The 21745-nt window shown below is 43.3% G+C and overlaps 1 protein-coding gene across 1 annotated transcript in view; it reads left to right on the top strand.

Moving 5' to 3' along the window:
- PARD3B (par-3 family cell polarity regulator beta) overlaps positions 1–21745 on the top strand; it is a 1175277-nt gene that overhangs the window by 1042480 nt on the left and 111052 nt on the right. Inside the window, exon 21 of the mRNA XM_045296697.1 lies at positions 3465–3600. Within this exon, the coding sequence (XP_045152632.1) occupies positions 3465–3600 (136 nt within the window). The remainder of the gene's footprint in view (positions 1–3464; positions 3601–21745) is intronic.

Consider the following 21745-nt stretch of genomic DNA (forward strand, 5'->3'; position numbering starts at 1 on the left):
GGAAGCAAGGTAACCAACATGGAGGAAGCACCCCAGCCTGTGAGATCATGAGGCGTCAACAGAAAGAGGTATTAGAAGTTCAAAATCACACAACCAAATTGATGTGAAAGAGCGTAGATATAGTGAAGACCCAGCACCCACCTGGAAGATAATTGGGCAGCCCCCCTCACAAGGGCCACACAGAATGGATGATAAATTCAGGGTCCTGTATGGCACTGATGAACTACATAACTATCCCCTAGTTCCTAAATATTTCCTCCCCTGACTATTATGGTCTCTAAGTGTTTTACCTCATTAATCATGTTAGATTTGTGTATGTTCATTTGTATATCTAAGATCATGCAGTACATGAAAGTCAAGATAAAGTACCCTTCAGAAATAGTTACAGGAGTAATGATTCCCTGAGTGTATAGAAAGAGGGGGGGGCAGGGTTAAAGGGGGGCAATGGGGAGTTCATACATTGCCAATTTGCAGAAGACTATGGATGACAGTAGGAGCTCAAGGTTGATTTGTGGGATCTACATAGGAAATAAGCCTCTGGTACATCCCTTCTATCCACAATTGAGGGGTGGGGATTAAGGGGTTGTTACTAAACAGAGGGAATTGGAGAGATAAGGATAGAAGATCACAGGCAAAATTCTGACTTGAACTGCTCAAACTTTGTCAGTTGATCCCCCCTCGGGTGCATGCTGGACCTGATCTGGTTTTCAACATTTTCCGTATTTTTGTTTTGTTTTTGTTTTTTCATATTAGGATGTATCTGACAGGTGTTACATCATTGGAGGTCACACACTTGAAGTTGTGTTGTATGCGGTTCTGTTTCTCTGTATGCGGTTCTGTTTCTCCATATATGCAACTCAGAATTGATGAACCTATAGGGGCAACAAGTAAAATAAGGGTTTCGGAAGGGGGATAGTTGGGCAGGTAGGTAAAAGGAAGACTAGTCAAGGAGTCCAGAAATAAACAGTGTTTGGAAACTGATTGCGGCAGCAATTGTACAATACTGCTTGACATGATTGAATGATGTAATGATAGGATATCTGTATTAACTCCCAAACATTAATAAACTTAAAATATATATATTTCAGGCTAGGGAAACGTTATGCAGAATTCTACTCTACATGGGTTCACTAGTTTGGAGACCACTCAACAGCACACAACAACCACACTCTTTTGTCATTTCTGTATTACGTTCAAAAGATCTCTCAAGTCCCTGACACTCACTTGTATTTCTAATTTGCTTTCAAAATGAGAGCAGAGTGCATGGATCACCCAATCTATGTGGGAGGTGGGAAAGAAGTTGAGAATCACTGCTGTCCCAAACTGATGATTGACTCCGTCGCCCCAAAGCAAGATGTCCTATTATTTTTGTCATTTGCATTTCCAAACGTCCCGCTGCCTAGAATTCCTTCCTCTTAGGTAGCGCTGGTGTGCAACAGTGTCACCTCCTCGATGTAGCTTTCCGTGACCTTCCTCCATGGCCCTGCTCGTACCTGTTGACATAGAGCACTTGGCCCTGAGCCTGCTGTGCAGATCCAGTGTAGCTCCTATTGCAGTGCACTGTTGCTTTCTCTACCCCTCTCTGTCCCTCCCAGCTCAGAGCACATGCTTTGTGCAAACAAGGACCGTGAATTGCTAGCTTTTACATCCCTGGGTCTTGGCGCAAAATCTAGCCTCCAATGCACCCAAGAAGATGCATGCATATTCAGATCTGCCTATCAACCCTTTCTTGCTTCATTGCCTTGAAATTTGTTATGAGCTGCTAAGATCATTGATACACACCAAGTCGAGCTACATGAGACCTACCAGATTGGGATTGAGTGGATGGATCGCTGGAAATGCTCTGATTACTAAGAAAGTTGCAATGGTAAAAGTAGAGAGAAGAGGACCTTAGACAAGTAACCAAGACAGTAGACGTCACTGTCACTGACGTGGCATGACTTCGACCTTCTTTCTTTCTCTGTGTCCTTCCTGCACCCACTGACGTATACCCCACCCTCTACTGCCAACGTTCATGAGTCTCATTGAAATGAGCTTGGAATGAACAAGAGCAGATGTTAACTTTATATCACATCCAACCTTTCCATCAAACAACTGGAACTTCATTTGGGATAAGCAACACTGACTTGAGAAAATAGAGGCTTCCTGGTGGCATAGTGGGTTACGCGTTGGGCATGTTAACTGGGAAATTGATCGTTTGAAACCACCAGCTATAATGTGAGGGGGAAAATGAGGCTTTTTACTGCCATAAAGTGTTACTGGGCAGCGGCACAATCACTGAAGACAAAATGGGTACATAAGTAAATGTGGTGAAGAAAGCTGATGGTATCTGGCTTTAAAAAGATATAGCATCTGGGGTCTTAAAAGCTTGAAGGGAAACATGTGACCATCTAGCAGAGAAGCAGCAAGCCCACATGGCAGAAGCACTCCAGCCTGTGCGATCATGAGGTGTCGTTGGGACCAAGTAACAGGCATCAGAAGACCCCAAACAAACAAACAAACAATAAAACAGATTGTTGACAAGAAGGGGGCAGAGCAGACACCCAATGCCCATCGGTAGACAATGGGGTCACAGAGGAGTCACAGGGAAGGAATGAGCCAACCAGGGTGCAGTAAATCACTGATGAAACACACAATATTCCTCTGGTTCCTTGAGACTTCCTCATCCACCCACCCCCACTATCGTGATGCCAGTACTGCCTTTCACAGTGGAGCATGTGCACAGGTACAGATAAAAGTTAAGAGCTTAGACACATGGAATCCAGGAACAGGAATAGGAACAGCGATACCAGAAGGGTAGGGGGCAGGTGGGGAAAGAAGTGGAGGAAGAGGGAACCGATCCTAACGATCGACACCTAACCACACACACATACCCTATAAGGGGATGAACAATGGAAACCATGTGGGAAAGGAGACAGCAGTTGGTAGCAACGTATGTACACTTATGCCTGATACAATTGATGTATGGATTATTATAAGAGTTGTAAGAACCCCCAATAAAATGACCTTTTAATACAAAAATTGTTTAAAGAGTTACTGGGCGGTGGTGCCCAGACCTACAAGGTCATCAGGAATCAGAATTGCCTCAAGGGCAATGGGTTGGTTGGTTGGTTGGTTTGACTTAAGAAAGTGAGATGCCTTCATTATGTTTTTGTCACTTAGGATTATAAGAAACAAGTTATGGCTTTATGACAATTCTATAACAATTAATTTTAAAAGGTGATCATTATTTTTAATACAATTATTGTGACCTTTGGAACTACTGTGCCTATAGAGGCCTTCACTCTCCCCCACACCCCCGCAGGCCCTTTTTAAAAATTACTGATGTTATATTTTCCCTAGTACACTTAAAATACATGATTAAATATTTCCCCCAAAGCTCTCCTCTTCAACAAGAAAAGCTAACAGTAAGTTTCACAGATGATGTACACTGGCGTGAAGGTGTGTTTGTTTACATCCTACAGTGGCCGTCCGCCAGGTGGAAGCTCTGACCGCATCCAGAAGTTGAGGAAGGAGTATTATCAGGCTCGAAGGGAAGGTTTTTCTTTATATGAAGATGACGAAGGAAGACCCAGGCCTTCTGATTATGACCTTCACTGGGTAAGTCTGTGACTGATTTCAATCACCGAACGGGTCTCAATGAGATGGTTTGGAGCAGAAGAACGCCACCAAGCATGCTGAATACATAGCAAGTGCTGCTTGGGTTACATGGACTTTGTAGATATGAATATTACCCAAACCACAGCCATCCTCACCCACAAAAGTTGTTTACATAAATCAAACCACACAACTGTACAGTAGCTCCTGTTAATTGCTCTCATATTTATTCCCTGCTGTAATTGTATACCAGCCAGTTGGGGTGGAGCAGATGTTAGCTACTTTAAAGAGGACAAGGAATTTTTATCACCCTCGATTGAGTTTAAATCTTTGTCCTCCTTCTCTTGGATTTCAGACATCTGGACAAGTGTTACTAGAGCATGCAACATAAGCCATCTCTCATTAGCAACAAAGGAACAGAAATGAGTTTCAGAAGGGGCATCTTCAGAGATATGGATTATTCGTATATTAGATCGGAGAATTCTCTTTCTGCTGATCTAACCAGCACACCAAGATCACGTTTGGAAGTAACTGTAGAGAGATTGTTTTTGTTGTGCGTGGTTTAGCCCCCCGACCCCCACCAGGAGAGCATGATTTGTTCTGTTGTCTTTCTCAAAAAGGCAAGGCTGTCCCTCCACAGCACACTGAACTCCCCAACGTCCACAGAGAGATGTGCTTAGCGTCGGATTAACGACCCATGTTCCGTGTTTAGAACAGTACTCGACACAGAGTCACTGCTCAACACGTATTAGCCTTGGTGACTAACATTGGTAGCTTTGTCCTGAACATGTCCTTGCTATAAATCTAATGTCCTGACTGTAAAACAGCTCTCCCTTACCATCTCGGATTACAACTGCTTTCCACTACAGATGGTAGTGCTGTTTGGAGAACCATAAACAAGGAACTCTAGCCCTGGTGGCCACTAAAGATCAGAACCCCCTTGGAGAGAGAATTCTATCAGGAGGAAGATTCCTTCCTTCTGTTTCATGCTCTTATGCAAACTTAGGGGGTCAGCCTAAGTGGTGGCTCCTTCTACCTTTCACTGCTGGGCTGCGCTGTGTCACACTTGACACTTGCACTTTTGCACTGGTGTTTGAAGATCTCTTACAGGATCTCCCCACGTGGCACAACTGTTGTTGCTAATTGCTGTGGAGTGCAGGGTCCAACTGCTGCATAGGGCTCCCAAGGCTAGGGCCTTTGGGTGCAGATCCCTCGGACTGTCTTCCAAGCTTCCTCTGGCCACTTAAGTCATTTGCGCCACCCAGGGAACCCCTGAAACATCTTGCCCCAGTAGATTCCTTCTCTCTGGGTAGGATTTAAAAATACTAATGAGAAATGCATAGTACGAGTTGGTGATCTCACCCTCTGTGACTTAAGCCTCTTCCAGAAACTCATGGGCATCCTGTGACTCTGTGTGTGTGTGTGTGTGTGTGTGTGTGTGTGTGTGTGAAACTCATGGGCATCCTGTGACTCTGTGTGTGTGTGTGTGTACCAAATTGCTATCAAATCAATTCTAACTCATGGAAGTTCCCGGTGTCAGAGTAGAACTGTGTTCGTTAGGGTTTGCAATGACTGCTTTTTTCAAAAGTAGCTTACCAACCCTTTTTTGGGGGGTAGCTGTGCTTATTCTCAAACCCCAACCTTTCAGTTGGAGGCTGAGCATGAAAACACCGTCCAAGGGCCACCCTGTGTCTGTAGATCAGAACAGATAGATAGTTCTTGGTTGAATTACAGATGTTAAATGTTAAACTGGAAGATATTTACATTGCTAGGGCAACGGGTCTTGTGAAGTCTCAGTAGCAAGGGACACTGACCCTAAAGGTTCACAAGTCACCTCCTTTACAGACTTGACCAATGTCGATTGACTGTGTTTAATGAAAGAAGTGAGCCCCTCGCATCGGTGAAGTTTGCTCCCTAGATAAAACAAATGAGCAAAAACATAAAGTTACTTCCACTTTACACAAAACATCTCAAATCCGCTCTGAATTCCTATGAGGAAAATAAGGCAGATAATTGCAGATGAAACATTCCTTGTGGTTGTGGCCTTGGTTTGTGTGATTCAAGCAAGCCCTCAAGCTGAGAGAATAGAGATGCTGAAACTTCACGAGACTGCAGAATTTCCAAACCTGGCCTATGTAACTAGCCCTTTGGGTCCTGCCTTCTGAAATAAGTCTATGTTCATGCTAAGCAAATGTGCAGCCATCTGAACAGTTGTGTGAGCAAAGAGGTCTCTCTCTTTTCGCCTGTGCTTCTCATGCTCCGGTGTGTGGTAAGCCTGGCCAAGACTGACTGGTTTTACATTTGCCGGACTTCTGGGATCTAAGACTTCCCAGAGGGATGGCTGGGAACTGCACTGTCATAAAGGACGAGTGTTCTTTGTGATCACAGGAAACAGGCATTAGAATCCCAACATCCTCTCCCCTCCTCTTCTCAAGCCGGAAGAACACTGGAGTCTTTTGTCCACACAGGCCTCAGAAATGACACTGTGGTCTTGCTACCTTGCAGAGAGATAAGAAAAGCAAGCTGAACTTCGGCATCCCTGGGAAAGGAGTTTAAATTAGATTGACCGTTTAGTTCGGAGGGGACCTAGTATCCAGGGACGGCCACTCACATGCTTCTCCAGGTAGTCACCAAGGATTCTGACCCGCCGGCCTCCAAGAAGTGCACGCCCTCCAGCCTCTTCAGAAGACATGCATCTATTGCAGCTGCTTTTGCGAAACAAACAGCATGGACCAGCATCCCCAGAAATGCTTCCTGGGCTCAAAACTCCCGAAGCCTGGGAGCGCAGCTTGAGAGATATGACGCGTGTCACATTCTCCAGGGGAGCGCCTATTTCATTGAGAAGGAAATCAGGAAGGCACATTGGAACACACCTTCTTTTAAAGGATTTTTAAAAAATATGCCAGGAATAAAAATAATGACTGTCTGCTCGCCAAAGTCTTCAATCCAAACGGCAGAAGTGACCACCTGAAAGCCCTTCGTAGCTGTCGTGGTGCCCGCTGTCACGCGGGTTCTGCTTCGTGGTGACCCCGTGTGTGCAGAGTGGAGCGCTCCTGGGGCCTTCAGGCTGTGGCCGGTCCAAAGCAGGGGGACAGCCCTGTCTTGCAAGATGCGTGCTTCTGAGTCAGCACCCCCTTTGTACCTGGTGGTTAACCTTGAACCATTTGAACCCTAGCACTCCTAAGAGACCGTTAGGATCCATGAATTATTTTACTAAGCAAAGAATCATTTCTCCATTAGAGGGCTTCATCTTTCTTTGACCTTCCACAGACCCTGCGGGTCCTACCAGGCCATCGCATTTACTGATCTCTACCAATTTTACACACTGCCCCGAGCCAGAGCTAGCTCCCTCCTGGCTGGAGCCAGCGACCTCTGCCTTCCTCCCCGTGTTCTAGCTTGTCCTCACACCTCTTTGTCCCTCTCTCATTCTCTCCCCTTTTCTAGCCCTCTATTCAATTTCAACAAATATTCGCTTGGTCTTAGAATGAGCCAGGTGGTGGTAACACAAGAAGACGATAGCATCTCTACCTTGGAAGAACTCACAGTCTAGCCAGAACGACAGACATCGAAGCCAAGTCAAAAAAATTAAAGAACAATAATATGTGTGATAAGTGTGGCAGGACAGAAGGGCTTCACCTCTCTGTGAGCTCAGAGAGAGAGGTAAACCTGTTGACATCAGGGCATGTAGTTAGAGGAGCTGAGGAAGCTATGGGGACAATTTGGAAGTTTCCTTAGCCAGCATATTTTGTTCTCTTTCCCTCTTTCAAATGGGGTATCTGATTCTTTTGTTGTGGTGGTGTCTTGTTTTTTCATCCCTAAAGGACATTTGCTTTCTAAATAAATGAACAAACCCAGATGGCAAGGTTTATCAATCTAGACACGGTACCTTAAAAACCTTTGCAGCCAGCCAGTTTGCGAGCGGTTTTCTCATGTAGGCTCTGAAAACCAGCAAAGAACAAGTGGCCAGCATGTCCATGGCTGCGAGTGAAACCCGGCAAGTCTTTATAGGCTCTAGTAAGTCAGTCAGATATGCTAGCTGCGAAGTGTTAGTGTTTGCCAAAAGGAAACAAAATACCTGTTATCAGCCAGTATTTTATTTTCTGTAAAACTTGTTAAGACTGTCACCTCTGGCAATAGGCGATTTTTTTTTATTAGCAGATAGAGTCTCTCCCTACTTCACAGTAGCATGAATATCCTATAAGTAATTTGGGAAATGGGGTGGCTGTGGAGTTTTCTAAAAATATTAATATTAGCCCTTTGATTATTGTCTATTTTGTTAAGAGGTATATGGCACATACCAACTGCCGACCCCTTTTTCACTCGGGGGTTAAATTAGAGCAGTGCTTATAGGCTTGTGTGGGGGGAGAGGCAGCGAGTTGGTTGCCAGATGGAAACGGGTATTAAAACATCTTCAAGCAAGCATGGTCAGCTAGATTCCACTGCCATCGCACTCATGGTCCTCTGGTTCTCTGTTACTGGAGATTGTGTCAGGTTGGTCCAGGTTGGGACAAAGGGATGGTTGGGCAAATGAAAGCATGAAGGTGGCTTCAGAGCCAACTGGAGGGAAGGTGCTTGGCTAATGGAAAACACGGAAGGCACAGTCATCATCAGAGCAAAGTTAGAACAACGATGCTGAGATGACGCCAGTCGTCTGAAGAAAGGATTTGTGGTAGAACACATAATCACACAAGAAGCACAAAAAACAGTAGTAGGCTGTTTGCTAAACATGAGGAGAAAGAGAAGGGAGTTCATGCTGTCATTGGTCCATACCATGAGATTTCTGTGTGTTTTCATGATCTGCTCCTTAAAAGGCATTAAAGCTGAGGACATTGATGAACAATCCTGGATTAGTCAATGGGTTTTCTATTGAAAAGACAGGAGCCTAATGCTAAATTCCTTCAAAAAGAAAGGAAAATGCATTGGCTGATCTAACTTTTAAAATTCAGAAGAAGGTAGGCTTCAGGCAAAGTTGGATCCAGCTGTACCTTTATCCCTTAACTTTGCTGTTCTCTGGCAGGCATTCCCATGGAGACAGACCCCAGCAGCTCAAACTCAGCAATTCCAATAGTCTTCCCTCAGTATCTACAGGAAACGTCTAGAACTGCCATTGCTCAGTGTTCAATCACCTGACTGTTTCAGCCTCAGTCACCTGACACTGAACCACTCCCATGACCCAAGAAGTATAGGACCCCTACTGGCCAGAACTAAGTCCACCTCTGAAGACAGAAGTATTATGAGCACCTCCCCATCTCCACCTCCCTCCCCCAGGCTCCATGAATGAGTGTCTATTAGGAGTTAGCCAGTCCCCAATGGAAGATCAGGGTGCTCTTTATAAAGGAGGGGAAAAACGGATGCGGGCTACAATGAAGAGTTGTCCTCTACAAACTTTCCTTCTAAGAGTGATAGAAATGTTCCTCCTCTTCCTCTTAGATTTCTGAGAAAAGACCTTTCCCTTGATATAGTTTCCTGTTTGTCATTGAAAATAAAATATCCATCTTAATTTTGTTTCCATTGTTGGCTCAGTAGAAGGATAAAGACGTGGTGGTGGTGGTGTTTATCTACCAGGTGGTTGTTAGCATCTACTAGAAGGGTGGCTTTGGCTCCCCTAGGAAACTGCAGCACTCTCCCGAGTTCTTCACAGGTGTCACCAGACCTCTGGATTTTGATTTAAATAAACAAGCAACATTTCGATCCCCCCAGACCCAGGAATTTGCCCTTGGGAGAGGGAATAGAATTGTTTGAAAGGAATTAACATGCGGTTCTTTCTCTGGGCAGAACCACCCTATTCCTAGCTTCATGAATTATTGTTGTGGGACAACACGTAATCTATTCTTAAAAGCTTCAAAAGGTGGGATGGGGTGACAAATGAGATCATCAAGACAAATGAGTGGCAAATGAGAGCTACAGAGACCCTTGCAGGTGGACCCCTGCCATGCGATACCCAAGCCCTGGGCACATGAGCCCTTCGGAGCTCTGCCTACAGTCCTTCCCCAGTGTCTGATGCCTTCAACAACTCCTGTTTCCTCGGATTTCCTGAACAGAGGGATCATAGAGGTACCAAGACGGAGAAGAGGGAAGCAGCAGCCCGCTATGTCTGTGAATTGAGTGGAATGGGTAAAGGCCCGAGGCTTGATTGAACTTAAAGCATCATGAAATACCTAATACCATGCTAGGTGTTGGGATTTGTTCACCTAGGTTTCAGGAAGTAGAGAAATCATTGAGAAAACAAGATGAAATAAGTTGGATTATTGTGGGGGTGTTAATAATTTTATCTCTGTTGACATTTCTCCGTGGCTTTCACAGGCACTTCCTGACCTGTCAGTTACAGAAGAGACAGTCTCAAAAATTAGACCTGGGAGTAAATGTCTGCCTTTTAACCAAAGCAGAAACCACTTTGAACCGAGGTACCATGTTTAGAGACAATCCCTAGCAGAGTAGCAAACTGTGTTCTAGAGTTCCATTCGGAAGTTGGCTACTTGGAGCTGAGAATGGATTTTCCCACTGGTTGGGGCACCGGGTTAGCCTGGGAAAGCACGCTGAAATCCAAGACCCTGTTTCAATCACAGACCAAAAGCCCAGGAACTGGAGCAGGCAGCCATCTGGGCCAAGGAGGGGAGGGGTAAAGCGGGGAGAAGAAGGCAATTTCTTTGTCTTCTCTTTTCTGGACATACTTTGGAGACAAGATGCCCATTCCTCCTTTTCTATCTACCAACCTTGAAGAAGTCTGTCTCTCTGCTTCCATGAGCCTGTAACTGCTCCCCACAAAAAAAAAACCCTCTTTTGTGCCACCTCGCTTAAATCTGCCCTTGCATGAAAGTGCTCAGGGGTTCAGAATTATTTTTCTGCCCCTCTCCATAAAAGTGTCACTGTCTCAGTGCTACTTTCCTCAGCTATTTCCTTGGGTGGGGGGAGACAATCTGACTTTAACATACTCCCAAGTGAGTTCCCTTTTCTAAAACAGAGATTGGAAGAACTCTGAGTGCAAATATTCCAACACTGTAGGAGGTCTAGAGAGGGGAGCACGAGAGGGGCTCCTGGAATCTACCCCAGGAATAGTGTGCAGACAAGTGCATGAGAATCATCAGGGTGGAGCTCGGCTTCTTTTAGGCTCTTCTGCCAGCCTATGGTTTCCTCTAGACTAATTTCTTTCTCTCTTTCTTTCTTTCTTTCTTTCTTTCTTTTCAATCGAAAGCACCGAAGCTTGCCCAGATCTACCCAGTCTGACCAGCGTGCCCTGGGCAGTGATCTTATCTTGAGAATAGCTCTGATTTTTCAGGTAAACTGGCCCTCATGTCCCTCAAAGGAAGCCTTTTGTTTTTAAGTCCGGCCTTTGTGGCCCAAGGTCAGTTGCTGCCACTAAAACGACCTGGGACCCCTCAGCCATCCCTGCCAGGAAATCTTCCCCCAAGGCTGTCCCCGACCTACAGCTGTCCTCTTATTTTATTACTCAGACAAGGGACAGTGACCAAAATACAATGGGGCTCCTTGAACTGGGGCTCCCTGGGTCATGCAGTCCCCTTGACTTCTAGGAGTCTGACTTCTTCCCACGCCCCTGTGTCCAAAAACAGAAGTCACCTTCTCCCAAGGGTTTTCTCAATGGACCCTTCGCTTCTCACCCGGGTCTGGAGAGGACAGGGCATGAGATTATGTGTTCCTTTGTGGACAATCTGAGGCCTGGGTCAGGTGGAAGACACTGGCGTATGGAGTATGCGTTGGTCTTTGGACCCGCTCCCCCTGCTTCTCCCTGGAAGGGCCCAGCAATTCTATGCAGAAGCGTCTTAAGGACCTGCAAGACAGGAGATTCTGCTGTTAGCAGGGTGGTGAGCAGAGAAACCACCCAAGCAGGGGGATGAAAAGGACCTGTTGGCCAAAGGGCTTCACTTCCATTGCTCTCTCGGCTCCTTCTTGAGGATTGACTGAATCCTAGAACTAGAAATGTAGCAGGGATGGGAAGAATTTTGTCATCGTCCTGAAGAGCTTCGGTATCGCAGCTGGCTCGTCGGGGTCTTAATCCAGGAGCCACCGTGTACCAAGTAAACTGGAGTGATTTGTTCAACCCACTGGCCACCCAGCCTTCTTGGTCTGAGAAAGTGCTGCCCGGTCGGGCTGTTGGATGGAACATGCTGAGAGGAGAGCTGACGTGTAGATGTTCTCTAGTGGTGCGCAGACTGAGTTATTAGATAGAAGGCAAGCCAATAACCCAGCAAGAATTCAGTCCTTACTGGAGCTCCTGAGCCTCCTAACGTCTTTGCTTAGACCAGAGACCTGGAATAGGGTACAACGTGCAGAGCATTGTGGGAGGGCGTCAGTCCATGGTCACTTCCTGTTGCCATTGTAACTCCAACCCCAAGGCCCCACAGCCCCTCCAGCTGGTAACTGTCAGGCCTGGTTGTCAAGAACTTATGCAAAAGTCCATTGGTCAAAAAGTCAACATCTATTTCTCTCCCCACACACATTTTTTTCCTTCAAAAGTTCGCTCCTCTCCTCCCTGGCCTGGGGACACACCTAATCTCTTTAATGAGCTTCTGTTAGGACCAAGGACCAGAAGAAAGTAGACTGACTACGAGCAGCAAAGAAATACAAAGGTCTAGTGAATGGTTGCAAAGATGAGGGAGGAAGAAAGTACAAAGAAAATCTACACAAATTATTATTCCATAAATGTTGCTATACCCAGATTAATACAAACAGCGGCATCATTGGTATGGTGCTGGGTACTGTGTGAATCCCTTATGTAAATTATTCTGTCTAACAGTACTATGAAGCAGTTGTCTTAAATCTTACCCCACAAATGAGGAAACAGAGATTGGAAGGCCTCCTACCTTACCGTGCTGTGCTCACACAATCATTGGCAAAGCTGGCTTCCAAATCAGAGCTCACTCCCAGGGCAAGTGGAAAGGAAGGAAGCGGGTTGCTTCTACTTCAGGTGTTTGGAGCCAAAGCAAGGCTCTGAGTGTCATTCATAAGCACTTGAACAAGTGTGCTCTCCACTGCTAAACTGCTTTTTAATTACCACTCTTCATTTGTATGTGTGTATGTGTTTAATTCAGTAGTATTGAGCCAAAACCAAATGCTGGGATTCTTTTATCAGTTCTCTGTAAAGATCAAAATAAAAATCATTCTTTTTATGCATTAGTCAATCAAATAAGTTAGACTTCCTCAGGCTCAAAACCAAACCTAAATAAAAACAGCCAAAAGTTGAAAAGCATAAAAGAAAATTCAGAACCACATTATTGTTCCATAAGATGTCAAAAAAATGTATCCGATGCTAGTCTTACATTAGCCTGAAAAAAAGATCTCTTTCTGCTTCTAATGAGCAATTAATTCCAGCTCAGGATGTTGAGTTTAGAATAGGTTAAGTTCCCCCGAACCACAACCGTTTGTGTTGGATCATATTTAAAACCCCAAATTCCACTTTCTACAATAATAACATTCTTTTCTTCTAGTGCAATGGGAGAAATGACCATTTTATATAATATAGGAAAAACCATAGCAGAAACTCCTATGAATTCCAGATTTCCTAAAATGTCCTTAAAGCTGTTTAAAATCAGCAGAATATGTTTTCTTTCAAAAGTCTTAAAATAGACGTTGGGTTCTAAATTCTAAAAAAAAAAAAAAAACATAAAAAAAGCGAAGATGTTTGTAGTGGAAGATCATGCAAGTCCACCTAGCAGGTATTTATAGCAGAAGTGTCCCTGTAACCCTGACAACATGTAAGCCATCTCTCTGTTTGAGCCTAGTCCCTGTAATAGCCCCTTGCACAGCTTCCAAGCTGAACCTACTCAATCAGGACAGGGAGGTAGCCATCTTGCCCTTTCCATATAAAGACATGATTGAGTCTGAGTCATTCTAGAATTTAACTTCATTTGGTTCTTATTAAATGATCGACTAGTGTGGTGTTTGGGGAGAAAGAAAATTCACAGAGAGCCCCCCACTAAAACAGACAGGAGGAAGGCCTGAGTCAAAGAAAAGTCATACAACACTGATCATCACCTAGCACCGCCGCAATTGCCCTTCTCGGTGAGAAGAATGGCCACTTTCGAATCCAATTGTAGCGCTCCCTCTGTGAGTCCGTCCTCCTATGAATTTCATTCATTTCTTTTGCATTTCATTCCACAGCTTTGAAATCACCAATGTAATTTGTAGAGTGTTTCAGTACAAAAGTGGATACCACCAAAGTTCCGCTAGTCTGACAGGAAGATGTCCTTTTATTCCAGCAAAGGATCTGAGAAGAAAGGGTATCATGTTGTTATTACAAGCCATTGAGAAATCATTTCAATACTTTTAAGATATGACTCGGGTAAAGTAATAGAGTACTTGGGCTTTTTCTCCCTGAAACTCTCTTCAAATGATTCCGCTCCTTCCGGGTCATCTCTCACCCCGCCTATCTATCACCTCAGCAGCGCAGCCCAAGCGGCACTCAGGAGGGAAATGTGTTTTCACAGCCCTTCATGTGGTCCTGGGTGTATTTGTTCACTGAATACCGACTACACCACACACAGCAACAAGGAAGGCAGAGCATTGTGAGTGAGTGTGTGTGAGTGTGTGAGTGTGTGTGAAGATTCAATGTTTCGAAGTTGCTCCTTCAGAGAAACAGTAAGAGATGGGGTCTGAGCAGGCTTTCCCCGTCGAAATCTGATGTCTTTTCTCTCACTCCCTCTACAATCGTGGACCCCCTCAAACCATGCGGCCACACTGACGTTTCTTCAGTTTTCCTTCCCAGCATTGCTAATTGCTAGCCCCAGATTGTTCCCGCATACCAGCTCTCTTATAATTTTAATTTTTTCTATCATTTCCTTTTGTTTTTCTTCACTTGTGTAGTATGGCCCAGGTTTCCTGTTTTCCATGCAATTCCCATTACAGTCATTTCCCAGGTTTAAATGGTCAGGCAGCACTTCCGCAGTGATGGGCTGTCCGCAAATGTGGTTTCCAGGGACTCAGAGACTCACATTCCCGAAGAGGGAATTATGGCCTCTCAATTAATGTGAATGATGGCAGGGCGAACTCTTTTAACCTGGCACTTAAATAGGTGATTGGAAAAGAAAAATGCTATGGGACTGAGACTTTGAGGTTTACCTGCGGTTTAAGAACTATGTTGAAATTTCCTAAGTCCCGTAAGTGGGTAACTCTCTCCTTGCTAAATATAAATGAATATACTAGTCTATAAGATGAAAGAATCTAATCTTTAAATACAGAATGGGGGGGGGGGACAAATAGGAATGAACTGATATTTGTTCGCAGCATTTAATAGTGCCCCTCAATTGATTCAGCAGCTCCATTTATCAAGAATTGGAGCATCTTCTCATTTAGAAGCTCTTGAGACTTGAAATTTTTAATTCAATAGTTATTTATTCTAAAAACATCCTTTCTGAGCCCTTAGCTTAAGATAAACACCATACAAGCCATTGTAAATGAAGTGGTAAACAAAACAGACATGGAACTTAAAATGAGAAGAAATGCCACTAGCAGTTGAAAATCTTTTACTGCCCTTTGATGAGTTAAAAGAATAAACTCATTTCCATTGCTGTACCTCTCTTGGTCCCTAGGACTGAACCATGAAATTCCAGAGCCAATGGTGGCATGCTCCGATGTTTAACATGTGGGCGTCCACGCCTTCAGCCTTTATTTGGGGTCAAATGTGTGTCCGAAATTGTCTTGACTCTCGAGGTCCATGAGTGGATGAGGAAAGGGAGGTAGAAATGAAGAAGATGAAATATAAAGATATATTTGACAAATCATTGTGCAGAAAAACCCCAAGCAAACAAATAATAAGTACTTCGGAAAGGAGACTAGCCAGAGACTGACAATATAGCTGTACTCTCTTCTGGTGACGTTTTCCCTTGGATGGGCATCTCCTTTTGTTTTTTGTTTTTAATTAAATACTTTTACTGGGGGCTCTTATAGCCCTCATCACAATCCATCCATCCATCCACTGTGTCAAGCACATTTGTACATATGTTGCTATCATCATTTCAAAGCATTTTCTTTCTACTTGAGCCCTTGATATGAGCTCCTCATTTTTTCCTCCTTCCTCCACCATCCTCTCTCATAAACCCTTGATAAATTATAAATTATTGTCTTCATATCTTACATTGTCTGCTGTCTCCCTTCACCCACTTTTCTGTTGTTTGTCCCCCTGGGATGGGGTTATATGTGGATCCTTGTGATCGGTTCCCCTTTCCTCCCTGCACCTTCCCCTTACCCTCCTGGTACCTATATTCCTGAGGGGTTTATGTGCCCAGGATTCCCTGTGTTTCCAGCTCTTATCTGCAGCAGTGTGCATGCTCTGGTCTAGTCAGAGTTGTAAGGTGAAATTGAAGTCGTGATAATCGGGGGAGGTAGCCTTAAAGAACTAGAGGAAAGTTGTATTTTCATCGGTGCTACAATGCACCCTGACTGGCTCATCTCTTCCTTGTAACCCTCCTGCAAAGGGATGTCCAATTGTCTGCAGATGAGCTTCGGGTCTCCACTCCGCACCTCCCTCCCCCTGCAGTTGGGACACTTTGCCTCCAAGAAAGCTGTCCAAAACGAGTTTCTGTCTAGTCAGTTCTGACAGGCTCATGGACACCCCAAGTGCCTCTGAGTTGACCTTCTGCAGAAAAAGGATATTGAGGCAGTGACAAACCTTCTCTGACTTCACGAGATCGAGAACCACCACCATCTTCATCAGCTGCCCAAGGCTGATTGCTGTACGGCCGAAGTCAGACACGCCTGCGCCTTCCAATCTTCCTCACTGATTCTCACACCAGCCTTCCCACAGCACCTCTCTACGTCTCAGCTGGGTTTGGCAATTCAGTGCATGGTCACAGCGAGCTCGCCATACTCATGCTTATGAGGTTGATTGTGGAAGTTGACGTGTTATGATACAGGTGAGAAATGCTCACGATGTGTTCAGTCAAGATAGCCTCTTCTCTGCTGTGCCCACAAACAGGCCTCTCTCTGGACCTCAGTCTGTAGGACTGACCTCTGTCCTGCCCAGGTAATGTTATAATGCTTTTTTTAGGGCTGCCAGTAAATGCCCAAAGGGCATGCCACTCCACCATAGGCCTTAGCCCAAAAGGGCTCAGCTCTACCTCCATGGGTCAGCTGACCTAATCCCTGGGTATCTGGGGACACCCCACTCAACCAGACACTGCACTTTTTTTGTTTTATGGTCCTGTAAGTCCACTGCTCTGTCTCATGATCCATCTCTAGGTTCTACCAACCTGCGGCTGGGCAGGGAGGAACAACAACAGGGTATCTCAGAGCTCAAAAGAAGTGCTCTACTCCTGACATATTCATTATGTAGTAGTGGGACTCACTTCCTGCTTCTTAATGAACTCATTTTATACCCAGCAGGGCGGCACTCACCAGCAACCTTGTTAACAAAACTCACAACTGGATCATATACTCCTATCAGTATCTTTCCTCGTCTTCTCTTACCCAGACCCACCAGGGAAAACAAGTGTTATTTGGTGAGAGTTACAAAGACTGGCTAGCACAAGCCATATCAAGTAAAGCACCATAAGACAATAGCAGGTTTTTCAGTTGATTGGCAGGCCTTTCTTCTGAGCCACTTCTCTTTGGGTGTTTCTCTTTGTGATATCTAAACAAAGATCAATTGCTTTATCAGATGTGCCAAGATGACTTGTTTGTGTGTCTTGAGGAGGGGCATCTCTCTTTGAGAAAGTGAGTGAGTGTGCATTATGTCTGCCTCCATTGGTAAGATGGGAATCTATCCGGTATTTTAAGCAGTGGGTCCCAGCCCATTAGATGATTATAAAGACAATGAGGGGTCTCCGGCAGCATTTCCAGATGGCGTGGCATAGACTGGAAGGTCTCAGAGCACATGGCAATGTGAATGGGCAAGAGTTCTGCTTTGTATCCATGCAGGGTGCACACGCACACACTGGATCATGATACAAACTGTGTTCTTTCCTATGTATTAGATTTTAAGTAAAAGTCTACTCTAGACTCAGTCACCTATCTGTTTAGTTTAACATGTTATTTATAAAAATCATATGGTGCCTGTCATAAACTAGAGGCTCACAACTTCTATTGCACAAATACTGTTGAATACATCCTATCTGAAAAATCTAATGAATGGCACACTTTGCTTTTCTTGATTACATCTTTATATTCATACAGGTCTATATCAATGTATATATATAGAGAGAGAAGTACATATACAATTTACATGTATTTTAATTATATTTTATTATTGTTTATCAGTCTTTTCCCCAATCAGCAAATGAGTGCCATCAGTAGAAAGTAGACTATGGAAAATCACAACTCATATTTCCCTTGCAGATATATGCAATCAAATTAATTGCAGTTTATTAAGCCTTGGCTTATAAAGCTTAAAGATTCCAAAGGAGCTTACAGCCATATAGCCAAAGGGTTTGAGAGGCCAGACAACTTACACTTGCATGGGGTTCCTACTCACCAGGCTTCCTGATTGTCCTGAAAACTGCCTTCATTTCTTTCCTTTTCAGTTTATACTTATTATAAAAATAATACAGTGTTTTGAAAAAGAGCTAATCAAAGTATTAAAATGAAAATTTTAATCATCCATTATATGACAGTTTAACAAATGAATACTGTTTATGTTTGGGGGTATTTCTTACACACCTACACACACACTTGAATGCATGCATACGTGCATGCATACGTGCATACCCTATATACTCAAATCTCACTGATGTCTCATCAGGGCTGACTGTGGAGACCCTACAGGACAGGGTAGAACTTCCCTTGGAAGTTTCTGAAGCTGTAATTCTTTACCAGGGTAGGAAGGCCCATCGTTCTCCCAAGTAATAGATTAAGTGGTTTCTTTTCTTTTTTATAATTAAATCATTTTATTGGGGGTTTGTACAAGTCACCACATACATCCATTGTGTCCAGCACATATATGCATTTGTTTCCCTCATCATTCTCAAAACATTTGCTTTCTACTTGAGCCTTCGTAGAAACTCCTCATTTTTTCCCTCCCTTCCCCCTCTCCCCTCCCCCATGAACCCTTGATAATTTACAAATTATTATTATTTTGTCTTATCTTACACCACCCGACATCTCCCTTCACCCACTTTTCCACTGTCCATCCCTCAGGGAGGAGGTTATATGTAGATCCTTGCAATCTGTTCCCCCTTTCTTCCCTCACCTTCCCTCCATCCTCCCGGTATTGCCAGTCTACCACTGTTCCTGAGGGGTTCATCTGTCCTGGATTCCCTATGTTTCCAGTTCCTATCTGTACCAGTGTACATCCTCCGGTCCAGCTGGATTTGTAAGGTAAATTGGGATCATAAAAGTGGAGGGGAGGAAGCATTCAAGAACTAGAGGGAAATTGTATGTTTCATCATTGCTCCATCACACCGTGACTGGCTTATCCCCTTCCCATGGCCCTTCTGCAAGGGGATGTCCAATTGCCCACAGATGGACTCTGGGTCCCCATTCTGCACTCCCCCTCATTCACAATGCTATGTTTCTTTTTCTTTTTTTGGTCTTTGATGCTTGATACCCGATCCCTTCGACACCTCCTGATCTCACAGGCTGGTGTGCTTCTTCTATGTGGACTTTGTTGTTTCTCAGCTAGATGGCCGCTTGTTTATCTTCAGGCCTTGAAAAACCCAGATGCTATATCTTTTGATAGCCGGGCACCATCAGCTTTCTTCACCACATTTGCTTATGCACCTGTTGTCTTCTGCGATTGTGTCAGGAAGGTGAGCATCCTGGACTGCTGAATTGTTAGAACAAAGTGTTCTTGTGTTGAGGGAGAACTTGAGTAGGGGCCCACTAAGCCTATAAATATATGTACATAGATCTATTTCCCCCTCGTCGGATATAAATAAATTTACATCCGGATATGCCTGTATTTAGATCTCTATAAATGCCCTTTGCCTCCTAGTTCTTTCCTCTATTTCTTTTTACTTTCCTGCTGTCCTTGCAGTTAGCAGCCAAATGCATAACCACCATGCCACCCTGCATCACATATAAAACCAGAAAGAACACACACCAAACTCACTGTCACTGAGTTGATGCCAACTCAGACCAACCCTGCAGGACAGGACACCGCGGCCCCTGTGGGTGTCTGAGACTCAACTCTTCACAGGAGTAGAAAGCCTTACCTTGTCCCATATCACATATAGTGGTAAATAAATGGGGGCATATTCTATACACTGTTAATTACTGCCTGTTATATTCTTAGCATTTTCAATACTATTAAAAAAATTTTAACTGTAAATCTAATGTCTGCACAGTGTGTTGTAGGAAGACTTCCATAATCGATTGATCACTTTTTTATTACTGGGCACTTATTTTAGTATTATTTTCTCTTATCTAAGTATGATAATTCATTGAAAAAATCTTTGTACTCTTATTTATTATTTCTTCAACATAAAACAATTTAGAATATTTCTTATAATGCTATGGCATCTTAATAAAAATTTGGATACAAATTACTGAACTTGCTGCTAAAATGTATATCCTTCTCTGCAGTCTAGTGTACATATAAACACAATTAGCAAGATTAAGTGGTCTGTTTTGTGCATGTTTCATTGCACCATTAAATCTGAATGTGTGTTTTTCACCAATTTAATAGTAAATATTGATTATTCTGTTTTCATATTTTAATGACAACTAAACCTGAACCTTTAGTATGTTCTATGTTCATTGACCACACATTTTCCTTCTTTTGTGAGTTTTTCATTTTTCCTATTGCAATATTTGCCTTATGCTCTTGCTAAATGCTCTTGATATGAAGAATATTAAGCCTTTACTGATGAATATCATTCAGAATGTTTTCCAACTTTGTCACTAGTCTCTTAACTTTACGATACAGTAGACAGAGAGAAGCTTTCTTCTTTGAGTAAACAAATGAGAAAATGTGAGATGCCCTTCAAACATCTATCAAGGTGATTATCTGATTTTTTTCTTTTAGGTTCATGTGGTGAATTAAATATATCAAGTTTCTAATAATGAGCAACCTTTGTTCAAAAAAAACAAACCACTAAACTCTCATATGCTGCCTGATTCATTTCGAGTAGAATGATTATGGATTGCTAAGCGCCCCGGTGACAGGGTTTCATTTGTGATTTCGTGTCTGTACTTGTCAGTGAAATTGTTATCCAGTTCTTTGTTGGTTTCTGCTTATTGTAGCAGTTTCGTATAAAAGGGCTATGTTACCTTGATAAAGGGCTCTGAATAGCTTTCCCTCCGTTTCTACACTTCATCACAGTTTCTTCATAGTCTAGTAATTCTTGCTTCATCAAACTTTCAAATAGCCCATTCATAAAACCAGCTAGCCCAATACTTTACTGTGGGTAATTCTTGTTCTTAGAGATCATTAAAAAAAACAAAAAAAGGTTTTCTCTTTTACGGAATTTTTGTAAATTTGATATTTCTTCTATAACATCTTATCACTGAGATTTTCAAACTCTTAGTGTAGTTTCTATTTTTAAATATATTTAATAACTCTGTTTCTCTACTTTCTATGACATATGTTTATACAATAATTACTTTTACAACAATAACTTCCAGAACCAAATATTTAATTTATTTAATTCATCTTTTACTCACGTTCAATAACAGTATCACTTAAGTGTAATGAATTTGCTTCTGGATTTAGCGTTGATGTATTACGGAAGTTTTAATATGTTAATATTCTTTGGGGGTTTTTCTAGATAGTCTGAAATTAAAGATCTTATTTCTGCTTTGACCAAAAGTGATTTCTAAGGCCATAGGTTTACTTGTTAAGGAGTTCGTTTTTTGCATGACACACGGAACCAAGGAACAGAAATGGGAATAGCGATACCAAAAGGGTAGGGGAAAGGGGAAGACAGGAGGGGAGGAAGGGGCTACCTATCGCACTGAATGGCACATAAGCACACACACCCTCCAGGGGCAAGAACAACAGAAACCAGAGGGGAGGGGAGACAACAGTTCGTGTGAGATATGAAAATAATAACAATCTGTACTCTATCAAGAGGCCCCAATTGAGGGTGGGGGGGAGTTGATCCCAAGGACTCAATAGAAATTAAATATCTAGAAAAGAACGATGGCAATATATGTACAAATATGTCTGATACAATTGATGTATGGACTGTAACAAGAGTTGTAAGAGTCCCCAATAAAATTATCTTTAAAAAAATGATGAGGGCAACATATGTACAATGGA

The sequence above is a fragment of the Echinops telfairi genome, unplaced genomic scaffold (assembly GCF_000313985.2).
Source record: "Echinops telfairi isolate 266 unplaced genomic scaffold, ASM31398v2 ScPeMD7_3;HRSCAF=10, whole genome shotgun sequence".
NCBI classification, from domain to species: Eukaryota; Metazoa; Chordata; class Mammalia; order Afrosoricida; family Tenrecidae; genus Echinops; species Echinops telfairi.